Genomic DNA, 12,632 nt, shown 5'->3' on the forward strand with positions numbered 1-12,632 from the left:
ATGTCATTTAAAATTAATTTTTATTGAATTACAAAAATACAAAAAGTTCTTGATTAACATGCCTTTATTTCCTTTTCACATATTAGGTACTCAATGAAATAACACATATGCAGCAGAAATCCTATATTTAGACACTAAAAAGCAATCTGTAGTTTGAAAAGAAAGTTTGTTAAATATCACATTTTAAAATTATAGGATACCGAATTCAGTTTTAAAAATACAATGCATAAAACATCAATTGCTGAGGCAAATAATCAGACTTCTGAAGCAGGGTAGCATTAGTAATCAGCTCTCCTGGCAGCTACTTGTGAGTGGACCCTTGCCTGTCTTTTATGAGACATTACAATAGATGTCATATTTGTTTGTTCAGGGTTTCTGGTGTGGCTAAAGTGTATACGTGGACTGACAATCATGTAGTGAATGGCAAACTTCAGGCCTGGAAAGAGGTAAGTGTCTCTTTAGTCTGTTAGCAGCACCTGTGAGGCAGTGGGAATGCTTCTCTCTTGGTGGTGAAAAACTAACACAGTATCACAGTTTTTGTGAGGGGTGCTTGGAATTTTAGTGAAGAAAGTTTACTTCTGGGGTTGAAATAGAACCTTTTATTATATTCTCTCTCTCTCTCTCTCTCTCTCTCTCTCTCTCTCTCTCTCTCTCTCTTTCTGTGTGTGTGTGTGTGATAAATGTGCTAATTACCCGGATCCCTATTATTTTCATTAAAAAACCCTCACAATCCCATGTAGAATTATCAGAGAAACATTTGAGTATGTTATTATCCTTTCTCTTTTCATGTGAATGTTTCAGTGGCATTAGCTTCAGTAGCCATCAGTAAAAAAATCAGCTGTTAACCTGATGTGTTCTTTCATGGAGCATTTCAAAAAGGTTAGCTTGATATTTTTTAAAGTATAGCTGATTTATATGGGTTTTGGAGTGGTAGTAGAGAGTTAGAATGGTTTTCCAGTGTACTTTTATTTATCATGGTTTAATTTCAGTGCATTTGTCCATTAATATTCTATTTATAATAAAGTCAAGTATGTTCACTGAATAATGTCAACTTACATTACAAGGATTTTTGTTTAAAAATTATGGAATTAGTCTCTGACTTCACATTCAATGTGTGTTCCAGTCTATTTAACTGATGTTTCTACCTAAGCTTGATCTCTGCCAGTTATGTCGGCTCCAGTGTATACCCCTTTCATTTAAGATAAAGCGAATGGCCAGAATTGTGTATAGCAAAGCCAAGCTTCTTTTGAGGTAGGGCTCTGGGGCATTGTACAAGTCTAATGTTCTTCCATGAAGTTGGCCCACCCCACAGTGACTAAGGAATGAGATGATTTGAGGGCTATTACATACTTACAGTTTTCATAGTGGATTAGAATAACATTACTTAGCACAGGTGTTTCTATAATTGGGATTCCCCTGGAAAATTCAGTACTTTGTTCAGTAACACTCAGCTTTCCACATGAGTGAAGGCACTGTTTATTTGCTGGGCTGTGGCATGAATCAGGAGAGAGGACTCTGGCTTAGAGGCCTGTTGCTTCTTTAGGATCAGATTGCTATGGACCTATTTACAAATTTTATTTCATTATTTATTTATTGCTGGTCAAATACTGGCAGGCCCCAGTTGGTGTCAGCCGGCTCTGGTTTAAGCTTTCATATAACTCAAAATAGTTCCCAAGTGTCCCTTTTCTTAAACAATTCCTCTTTTGTAAAACATCATATTTAAATAACATTTATGTTCCCAAGTAGCAGTGAAAAAAGAAAATCTCGAAGTGCCCTAGGGGCACTTCTCTGAGGAGGCCCTTTGGGATGGCCTTGTAAGATGCCTCGAAGCCTTGAAGGCAGTTGTCCAGGAATAATAAAGAACAACCACAGTAGGTTGTGGTAGGAGTCAGCAAGTGGGCTCTTTAAAGCCCGGTATCCAGATAGCAAAAATGTCTGTACAACAGGGATTGAAAACGGGCTTCAGAAGATGGAGGGGCAAGAGATGGAGAGCAGGTGATACAATTAATAACACATTACTTAGTTTTACCAAAGCCATTCTTAAGCACTGATTTCTTGGAAATTGGGCCACCCTAGACCCAGCTTTTGCAGCAGATAGCTGTGCTGTCTGAATGTTCCACTTATGTCCTCAGTTCTCACCAGGAGACTTCTGCTTATGACCTTGGAGCTACTTGCATCTCTAAGACCTTTGTCTCCCTTCCCGGAGATGCGAAGCAAAGGAACCAAAGACTGCAGTTCTTATGCCAGGTCCTTGTAGAAGAGCGAAGGTCCATCGCCCAGCGGTAGTAGAGACTGCATCTCTAGCTAGTCGCAGCCTCTGCCTGGATAGTTAGTGTCAAAACTTGCAGAATCTCAGTCCCAGCCTCGGATCTGTTCTCTAGCCCCAATTTTGTACTCTACTGAGAGAATGAATGCACCGGATACTGACATTAGCTACTTTGCAGGTGTTGCCCTGCCACCTCATGGCCCGGGTTCCCCACAGCAGTACTGCCTTCGGGCTCCTCTGCTCCAGGGCATCCTTCTTGGGCTTTTCTTTTAAACCATTCCGGAGGTAGCTCTGGCAGCGACATCTGCACGGTGGGTCCCGGTGGCTCTGAGCCCAGCGCACTCTTGCGTTCCCACCTCAAGGTGGCGACCGAGGCACGTAAACAAAGCAGGGCTGCATTGGCGGTTGGCACCTAGGGGCTCATCCACGAATTTCAGTTTTCCAGCTGCTCCCCAGAGAGACTAATTGACTGTTAAAGGGACCCTTGTAGATGGGTCGTTGGGGCCGGAATGTCAGTCGTGCGTGCGTGCATGCGTGCGGTGTGTGTGTGTGTGTGTGTGTGTGTGAGAGAGAGAGAGAGAGAGAGAGAGAGAGAGAGAGAGAGAGAGAGAGAGAGAGAGAGAGAGAGAGAGAGAGAGAGAGAGAGAGAGAGAGAGAGAGAGGGAAGAGAGAGAGAGAGAAGAGAGAGAGAGAGAGAGGAAGAGAGAGAGAGAGAGAGAGAGAGAGAGAGAGAGAGAGAGAGAGAGAGAGAGAGAGAGAGAGAGAGAGAGAGAGAGAGAGAGGGGAGAGAGGAGTCTTGCGAAATGTGTGTTGGCCGAAGCAGGCAGAAGCGCTTCTGGGATGGAAACTCTAGTCCCAACCCGTTTGGGACGCTTGAGCCTTCCTGGCATCATCTGGGTCCTCAATGCCTATAGGCCCCGAGACCCAGGAGACTCGGGGCTCCTGCCCACTGTGCAGCCTGAGTAGCCTGGGTCAGTGAGCAACTGGCTGGACAGAGGGTATGGTCGATGTCGCAAACAGCAGATTTGCAGATCTCTGTTCAGTGACAACCACGATTTATGACTGGGTCCGGAAAATCTAGCTCTCCGCTGTGCTTGAGTCGTTCTCCAGGGTGCGCGCAAGTCTACCCAAGGGGTAGGGGTAATTGTGGATGGGGAAGAGAGACACGGACAGTGAAAGAATAAGCATGCAGCAGTCATACGGTCTTACCTCTAGGTAGAAGGACACGGTTCCTAGAACTGCGATCTGTATGGCCAGTGTGCAGCCCAGCTGTTTCTCCCGTAGGCTCTTCCCGCCTAACACCGCCTTCTGACTAACTTGGACAGGGCTTGAGCTGCCACCTCCTACTTTCCTCCTCTTCTTTTCCTTTCCAGACATCGCTTTAACTTAACCTAGAGCATATCCAGAAGTCAGTTCCGTATAGAGCTTCCATTCAATCGTGGCAGGGGGCAAATCCGGTTTACAGTTTCTCGTAGGCAGATGGAAGAAGTAGATGGTTACAGGACTTTGGAGGGGTGCGTAGGAATGGCACGGGTTGTTGGTGGCAGCGAAAGACGGTTTCTTTTGGGTCTTCGCACTGCCGCAGGTAAGACTCTCAGATTGCAGCTGCCCTGCTGCAGAGTCGCAGTGGTGGGCTAGCGGAGGACGCTCCATTACTGAGAGAGGAGTGGAGGAGGGTGGAGGAGGGAGAAACCGGCTCTGGACAGGCTCCCCAGGCACGCATTGTCTTGGTTGGTGTCAGTACCGAGTGTTCAGCTGATGTCTTTGGGAGCGTTTGAACAAGGTAGACCCTCCAGTACCCTCCCCCATCTTCAACGTGTTTCAAAAGACGCGAATGGCTCTAAAATAAGTTAAAAAAAATCTTTGTCTGACTTTCCGTTAGTGATGTAAAAAGGATTAAATAAATAAAACTTTATTTGACTGTGGAGTTAATCCAGAGACTCAGCGACGTCGTTGGTCTTTGGCCTTATTCTAATTCTATGGTAGTAATTACCCTTCGTTTCTTTAAGTGCGATAGATTTATTGCCTTAGAGACTATGCACAGTTTGATTGAATTATTCATTTTTTTCTTTGGTGTAGACTGCATCTGGGGACTCTGATGTGACGTGTAGATTTTTTTTCAGGAACAAAGGGAATGTGGAAATGAAAGAGAGAGGGAGAGAGAGGCTGGCAGATGTAATGAGACGCGGTGAAGGTGTACGCAGACGGGCACTCCCACGCCTCCTCCCTTCGGCTCTCACTGCAGCCCTGGGTAACTCGCAGGCTAACACAAACAGCTTTTCTCCCGCAGCCTGCCCTCTGTCACTGTAAGTACATCACCCTTCTCTTATCAGCATGCAGATTCCAGCCACGCACTCCCTCGCCTTGGCTTTGCACCTTTGACAGCAAAAGCACACTGGGAAATTAACTTTCCTAAGCTAGGAAAGGCATGTCTATAAAACTTACTTTTTATTTGTGTTTATTATTTTTTGAAAACAAAAGTTCATGTATTTTTATCACTTTCCTTACCTTCTTTGTGACGGTGCTCTGCTGCTACTGTCACTATGGCTGTGCTTTTCTCAACTGGATGACTCGCAGATTCAAATGAAATTTAATGTTACTCTCCATCGTTTAAAGTCCAGGGGGAAGTTCCTTGTCCTTCTGCAAAATGACATCTTTAAGGTTGAAGAATATTATTCACAGTTTGCTTTTGTTGCTGAAACAGGAGTTCCGATCTCTTTGAGGTCCTGTCCCAAGGGCACTGTTATTTGGGAGTTGATGTTATCTGCCTCTCTCAAACTTAAACGAAGTGAGTGTCACGGACTGCTGGAGCTTTGAGGGTTTGTTATCCCGGTTTAAGGAAACCAATGGAGAAAACTTTTCTCCACGCTGTAATTAAAGTTTTCCAACTTCTTCCCTTTTGCCTTTTACACTCTTCACGTATTCTTCGTTTTGTCAAAAGTTCTTCTTGGTGTTTTGGAGTGAATGACATATTTGTCCTGTTTACACAGTAGCTATGAAGCCCTTCTTGCGAGAAGTTGGCACCTTAAGATAAAGTCATATAGGTCTGAATGATCCACCCGGTTGGTGTAAGGGAGCCTTTCAAAGGGGGAATTCGAGGTTTTAACGGCTGGTATTTTTTTTTTGCGTGGGTGTTTTAAATATTAACTTTTAAAGTAGGATTAATTGCGTTGCCCTTCCCAAGTTCAGGGGGAACTTCTCTCCAGGAACCGTGGGCGCCTTCATTGCCAGTTCGTGCCTCTTCTCTGGAGGTGAGAGGCCAAACTTAGCAAAGCCGAGTTGCCTTTGGTTGGTCGAGGTGCACAGGGACACAAACACAGCGGGCGCCCAGGCAGCAACCGCAGCAGGCAGGTAAGTCAGCCTCATCCGCTGACCCCTTCTTCCCTCAGTTCTGGCATTTCACCGCCTGAGTTCGCGTCTAGCTGGCTCAGGCCCCCAGGGAAAGTGAGCTAGTGTGTTCCAGGATCTGGATGCGATGTCGGGTCCCCTTCATAGACTTCTTGGAATCCGCAGGCTGTGCGGACCAGGTGGAAAGCCCACCACATCAGCGGATGTCTGGCTCTCTGCCTCACCCTCTTGCGTAGTACAGCTGGTACCCCAGGCTTTGGAGGAAACCCTTAACAAGCACACACCCCTATTTCCCCGGGCCACATGTCACCCAGCTCATTCTGGATTGTGACACCCAGACCCCAAAGTTTAGTTTCTTTCTTTTGGGGGCACAATATTGTCCCCTGCTCCAGTTGCCTATGCCCCAGCCATCTTCTTTGTTACTAATTTATGAACTGATACCTAAAGAGGGCTCTTGAACTCCTTTTCAGAAGGTACTAGGGCCTTGGATCACAGAAATCTTGGTAACATTTCCTTTTCCTTCTTGCCTCCAGTCACCTCAGCGGCCTGCTTTTTGGTCGGCTGGATCTGCCTCCCACAGCCCAGATACTCTGTGATTTAAAAAGACCAGTGCGCTGGTGTTGAGAAAGTCAAATTTGCCTCAGCATTTTGGAAGAACCCAGTGGCGCCCATGTTTTCTTGTGAAGGCTCATCTATTTGAGTGGTTCTCCTCTGTAAATTGGTCTTTGAGACCTAACTTGGCACTTAGTCTTTTTGGAGGCTTTTAGGGCAGGTTATTTGTTTGACCATTCGATTTGGAGAGGGTCTCTGGCCCCGAGTTGGAATTCTAAGGAAGGCAGCTAAAGAGTTCGAGGGCTCAGAAATTCAGAGATGGGCCAGGTGGCACCTAGGTTAGACACAAATGGGAGAGCTTTCTAAGTAGGAAGTGCAGATTTGGGCTTTCCCCCTGTGTCAGGTCTGAGGACAGTCCAGTGTTTGGGGGGAACACTGCCAAATAAGAGTCTGGCCTGCTAGGCACTTGAGATTACTCCTCATGGGTCTCCAGTTCCAGTGCCTGGAGGCAGATGTGAGCAATGGAAATTTCAAAATTTCTTGCCCAGCACTATTTTCCTTCCAACCAACCTACATCAAGTAATTTTAATATAAGTCCCTAAACTCCAAACCCTCAAGCATTGTTTCCCATAGATCAGAAACAGCTGGTCCCTGCCTTCTTCCAGGTCATCCTAGGTGTGATCTCTACCTTCATCCCACCCTTTCTCTTTTGTCTGGGGTTCATATGGAAGCTAACTAATGTGAAGTATACATTAAGGAGCAGCTCCTTCCATTGCCTGGGTAGCAAAGATGAGGATTTCTCCCTTTTATTCTTGTGGGAGGTCTTCTCTATGTTGGTCATCATTCCTGTTCCTCCTGTGGTTTATTTCAGTGTCTCTCTTTAGGAGGCATCTCAAAGGAACCCTCTGGTCAGTTTCTACAAAGTAGAAGTCTTTAAAGTCTCTGCAGGTATTCTGATCAGTTAGAGCCTTTCTCCTAGCTTTTTATTCCTGATGGAGGTCTCCACTGACCTCTGTTTTGTTTTGTTTTTTTTTCTTCCTTTCTGGGCCTGGTTTGAGGCAAGCGATCCTCACCTTTTGCACACTGCGTCTCATCAGCTACATGATGAGGTCACAGATTGTTTCTCACTTACCTCTTCTTCTTTTCCGTTACAATTATGGGCACTAACAATGTTCCTTCCTTTTCTGGACCTCCAGCAGTCTCTGCCTTGAGATAAAGTTCCAGGTGTCTACTCATTTAGGCCATTCTGTGTCCTTCACACCATTACCCTACCCTACATATGATTCATAGGGGATCTGGAACATGTGTGTAGGGCTTTTATTGGGGAGAGATGTCTTTTATTAGAGAACTGTCTGTATCTGATTATGCAATTTTATATGCTATTCTGGTTGACTTGCAATGCTTCATCTTCTCCAGGCTCCAGCTCAGTCACCTGAGCTTGCTCCTCCAAGTCTGTCTTTGCAAGGTTGAGGTAATGGACATGTATCACCCACTCAGTTCCATGAAACAAGCTTATCCATAGGACAGATGTTCAACCATTTTATTTATTGTTATACAGGTAGAAAGCCATCTGTGGTGTTTGTACATATCTTTTTAAAAGGAAATGTATTCCATAAACTCCATCAATCATATGGCCTCTAGGACAAGGCTACCCACAAAGTTAGGGATTTGTTATGCCAATTTCTTTTTCTTTCAGAGTCTTCTCTTACAATCTTTCAGATTTTCTATTTACCAAGGTTCTATCTACTACGTGAAGTTTTCATGATCTCTTCTTCCTAAATCTTTTCCTCTATATTCTGCTGACCATTTGTCTCTCTTTCATCTCTATTAGTTACCCCAAAGTCACTTTTCTCCTCCCTGGTCCACTTCACCCCCTGTCCTTCTTTGTTTCTGCCGCTTCTCACTGGGACCCTCTAGTTCAGTGTCAGTGTTTTTTAACCTCCACTCACTTAACTTTTCCGAAGCTCAAGTACTCATCCTTATTTTCCTCCCATTTGACTTCCTCACTTCTCCTTTGCTCCTCTTTTTCTCGAGAGCTGCCTACCTTTCTCCTGCTGCACTTTTCTCTTGGTTCCCTCACTAGCAGCCCCAGCCCCAGCCCCTAGCAGTGCTCCTTCGGTCCTTTCTTTTCAGCCTTCCTGTCCATCTACTTCTTGTCCCGTGTTCCCTCTAGCCCAGAATCGTCCTCTTCTTCCTCCTCGTGCAGTGGTTGCTTCTCTCTCCCCAGAGCGTCCGATTCCAGTCTCTGCTCGCGCGCCGGTCTCTCTGCCCTCCTCTCTCGGAGGCTTGCTCTTGCCTATGCCTCCTGCTCTCCCCTCCTTCTTCTTCCCCAGCCCTTCCCCCTCCCTCCCAGCCTCCCCTCCTGGCTTGCTGCCTCCTTCGCCTCTTGTCTCATCTTGCCTGTGTTGTCTGGGAGGGGAGCCCTGCCTCCTCTCCCTCGCTCAGATCAATGCCCTGGCCACTCACTTTCTGATGTTGCACGACGGGAAATGCTTTGAATACTTACGACATGGCCGCTCACACTGATTGCCAAGATTGACAGCACTAACCATCGCCTTCACTTGTTTCAAGGGGGGAAGCCCCCTGTCACCCGGCTCCGCGTGCACCTCCTGGCACCCCGGCAGCAAACTTGTGCGCTCAGCGCTCCCCCCTGGCCCGGGGCAGGACACCCCCCTCCCTCCCCGCAGACTTGAGTTAACGGGCAGCCGGCCGGGGCAGCAGCGCTGAGGACCTGCTCCCTAGCTTCCCAGGCTCAGCTAATTGACCTAGCACCGACTCCCCTTTCTTTAATTTTTAAAATTTGTATCTTTCCCTTTTTCTTTAATGCCTTTTACTCCCGCGGCGCAGCGCACAAGGAGCCCTCCCGTGAGGTACCATCCTGGAGCCCGCCCAGGTAACCGGGACGGAGCGAGCGACTTAAGAGAGCGAGGGAGGCAGTGTAAGAGAGCAGCAGTGAGAGCTACCTGTTGGGGCGCCGGAGGAGGCAGGGGACCGGAGCCCCGCGTCGGGCCGGGCACCGGCCCCAGCGCCTCCCACTCCTGTCTTTCCCGGCACCTCTGGGGTTAGTTTCTTTGAGTGGGGACGGCGGCTGGGGTGGGACAGCGGAGGGACGCGAGGCAGGCGAGCGCAGCCCGTGGCAAAGCCTTGGCTTGGCGGGAGGGGACTGGGAGGAGGGCGCTCGAGGGAGGGAGGGCGGGCGGGCGGACGAGCCGAGGTAGAGAAAGGGGCCCGGCGCTGCTCGCCTGCGGTGGACACGCCGATCCTCAGGATGCGTGCCTCTCTCGGAGAGTTGTACCCTACTCTAGAGACGGTGACAGATCTGCGAGGCGGGATTTTGGTTTTCTTGCCCCCCTCCCCAAATCACTCCGAGAAAATACATGTTGTAGCCTCAGATAACTGTGCGTAGAACACCGAGGCAAAAGGGCAGGGAGAGACAGCCACCTTTGACAGCAGAACTGTTATCGCCATCGCAAGTGTTCGTCCGGAAATCTGTCTGCCCTCTTGGCCCACCTAATTCTTCCACCTTCGCGTCCCCAAGTAGATACTCTAATCTATAGATGTGGGAATGAAATGAAAAAGAAGTCAGGTGGCTTAGAGAATGAATTGTTAAGTCTCCGTAAAGTTCGAGGTAGGTATTTCATGGAAGTTCGCACAAGTGTGGGATGGAAGAAGTTGATGTGCCTGTCTGCTGTGTTCTCTCTCTCTCTCTCTCTCTCTCTCTCTCTCTCTCTCTCTCTCTCTCTCTCTCTCTCTCTCTCTCTCTCTCTCTCTCTCTCTCTCTCTCTCTCTCTTCCTCTCCTCTCCTCTCCCCTCTCTCCCCTCCCTCTCTTCCTCCCTCCCCCCTCCGTGCCTCTCTTCTATCTTCCTACCTCCCTTTCTCTTGCTCTATCCTCCTGCTTAGGGTTTAGATGGGGCTCTTGGGTGGCAATGCCCTTTGTGCCCACGAGAGGGCAATATCTTGAGGGCTTTGTGAACACTGGCTCTCATCGCCGCATGCTTGTTTGGGTTTTGAGAAAGTTTTAACGAAACTTTGAAAGTGATATCTCGTCTTATTCGTGATATTAAAAAGTAAAGCCATAAAAAGAAAGAGGAAACGAGAGAGAGAGAGAGGGAGGGAGAGAGAGAAAAGAAGAGAGAGAGGAAAGAGGAAAGAGGAGAGAGAGAGAGGAGAGAGAGAGAGAGAGAAGAGAGAGAGAGAGAGAGAGAGAGAGAGAGAGAGAGAGAGAGAGGGAGAGAGAGGAGAAAAAAGAGAATAGTTAGCTTGCCAGAGGAGTTAGAGCTACAGGAGAGGGGGGGTGGAAGGGGGAAGGGCTGTTGTAATTGTGGGTTTGGCCGACTGACGACTGGAGTGCCCTCCTCGGCAGTCTCAGTTGTAGCCGGAGGTCATGTAAATCGACCTTAAAAGAATGCATAAGCCATAAATTAAACCCTCACCCAAGGGCTTATCTATAGACAATATTCAACCTGGAAAAAACGGGCTTCCTTTAGAGCCGACCTAAATCGCACCCCCCCAGATAGAGACTAAATGAGAAGTAAGTTTTCTTAGCGAATGAATATTTTGTTTTCATGAAAAGTGTCGGGTTGATTCGCCGTGTGACTGCACCGCCGCAGTTCTGAGAGGCGTCAGTGCCAACAAGCCTGGGTCGCAGGAGCCGGGAGGTCCTCTGGGCTTCTGAACCCCCCCACCATTTCGGTTTGGGACCGTTGGCTAGTTGTGGGGTTGATTCTGGCCTAGGGTGGGCGGGACTCCAGGATCTCCCCAGAGCTCCGCGCCGGGGTGAAGTTTACCCGGAGGAGTGCCTAAAGAAAACCCGGGTTGCCAGAAGCCGCGCGCTCCCTTCTTTCCCTCGCCCACCGCGGCTGCCCACGACTTTCCCAGGACGCTCCAGTTCCCCTCGCTCCCTCCATTATTGCATGTTACTTTTTATGATCTTCTCAGCAATAAACAAACCGAACTCCAAGGCAGTCAGCAACCCAACGGTGATCCTCTTTGCTCAGCACGCAGGCTGCGCTGGCTGGACTGCTGGCGGCTTGGGCGAGGGGTAGCCGCGTAAGGTTCGCGCGGGTTCGGCCTCCAGGTTGTCAGCGCTTTTGCCGGCACCGGCCGCTCAGAGCCTGGCCCTTCGTCCCTCTAGGCTCTCTGCCCGGCCCGCCGCCCGCTGCTCGCTGCCCTATGTGCTGCCGGCCGAGGTCCGCAGAAGCGGCTGGGCCCTGGGTGGGAGGCGGTGCTGCCCAGGCCCGCCTGCCCCGGGGGAGCTGCTTTCGGCTTTCTCCCTTAAAGGGCAGTGCGTAGAAGGACCCGGGCTTGTGCAAAGGCTGCTGGGGTTGAACTGCGGCAAAGGAACGGCTAGGCTCTGCGGAGGACGGATTAGCTCCGGGTCCGCTCAGCTTTAAGATAAAAAGAGAGAATTGGTGTGTTCGGACAGATAAAAGGTGGTCGTTGCCGGCGTATTTTGAGTTTTACTTAAGCTTGTCTGATTCTTACCAAGTTTGAATATGCTTGTTTGTGTGAATGACCAGTTACTGACTGCCGCTCCTATTTGGGGTCTAAAATAAGTCATCTACTGGGCTGGTAGGGCTGGCAGCTAGCAAGATGGGCTGTTTTGGGCTGCTTCTGTGTGTCCCCTCCTGTGAGGGCAGCACTTGACGTTTCAGTCTCAAGGTAGCCCGAAGCTGTCGTAGCGGCACACTGGACTGGGCTCCGGACCTCTTTCCTCACTGCCCATGTAGGAGTACGGGTGACTCCTCTGTCCTGGAAGCTGGGCTCCAGCCGCGCGCTCCAGTGGCTTGGCTTTTGGCCCTGGCGGAACCGCCCAGCCAGAAACCCAGTGGAGAGAGTGCCCCTTTCCCCCGCCCACCAGGGTCTCCTCTCTTCTGTCCTTTGTAGTCACATGTCCGGGTTTTCCCCCTGGTCCCGAGAACAGACACAGCCCCGCCCAGTCTATTTCTAGAAGGTGGGTTTGGTGAATAAAAAGGTCAAGTGGTTAGGTTCCCGAGCTGGGCCACAGTGAGGGGGGACAGGACGGACACCTGGCAAGGCCCGCCCCGCCTGTCCCCCCAACCCTGGCGGGCCTGCTTGCCTGCGACTGGCCTCCCTAGGCCACATTCTTGTGCTAAGTGAGAGAGGCGGTAGGAAAGGCTACCCTGAGCGGCCCAGAGCAATCGAAGATGATCTCGAGATGGCATTTTGTTTTGAACAGTTGCTGGGGTGGACGCTTCCTCATAAGGTAAGGTGTCAACTGGACAGTCGGCTGCCCAAATGCCACATGTATAATTAGCCTGCGCACTCAGCACCTCATCTCCAAGGCCCATAGGCACGGGTTTGGCTGACTTGAGCAGCTCAGTTCAGTTCTGGATTACAGGACTCCCGAGGGAAACCGAACAGGCAAGATAGCCTGGGGGAGGCCCTGGCAGGAAGACTGACCATGAAGCTTCGTTTTTGATTTTTGTCTTTCCTGCTTCTACA

At 49.2% G+C, this 12,632-nt stretch overlaps 2 protein-coding genes across 6 annotated transcripts in view; one reads left to right on the top strand and one right to left on the bottom strand.

Annotated features, from left to right (window-relative positions):
• CUNH11orf58 (chromosome unknown C11orf58 homolog) overlaps positions 1 to 3,658 on the bottom strand; it is a 58,267-nt gene extending 54,609 nt beyond the window's left edge. The window contains exon 1 of the mRNA XM_040756012.1: positions 3,476 to 3,658. Coding sequence (XP_040611946.1) covers positions 3,476 to 3,643 — 168 coding nt within the window. The 5' untranslated portion in view covers positions 3,644 to 3,658. The remainder of the gene's footprint in view (positions 1 to 3,475) is intronic.
• The window catches only part of Sox6 (SRY-box transcription factor 6), a 540,675-nt gene continuing 528,420 nt past the window's right edge, over positions 378 to 12,632 (top strand). The window contains exons 1-2 of one of the 5 annotated variants that reach the window (XM_040755979.1): positions 378 to 446; positions 4,390 to 4,572. The gene's annotated coding sequence lies outside the window, so the exon portion shown is untranslated. Of the gene's footprint in view, positions 447 to 3,725; positions 3,852 to 4,389; positions 4,573 to 8,784; positions 9,060 to 9,399; positions 9,795 to 12,087; positions 12,394 to 12,632 lie in introns of those variants that run through there. The other 4 variants (XM_040755976.1, XM_040755989.1, XM_040755985.1 and 1 more) reach the window with 4 other exon arrangements.

The sequence above is a fragment of the Mesocricetus auratus genome, unplaced genomic scaffold, assembly GCF_017639785.1.
Source record: "Mesocricetus auratus isolate SY011 unplaced genomic scaffold, BCM_Maur_2.0 Super-Scaffold_4256, whole genome shotgun sequence".
Taxonomy (NCBI): Eukaryota; Metazoa; Chordata; class Mammalia; order Rodentia; family Cricetidae; genus Mesocricetus; species Mesocricetus auratus.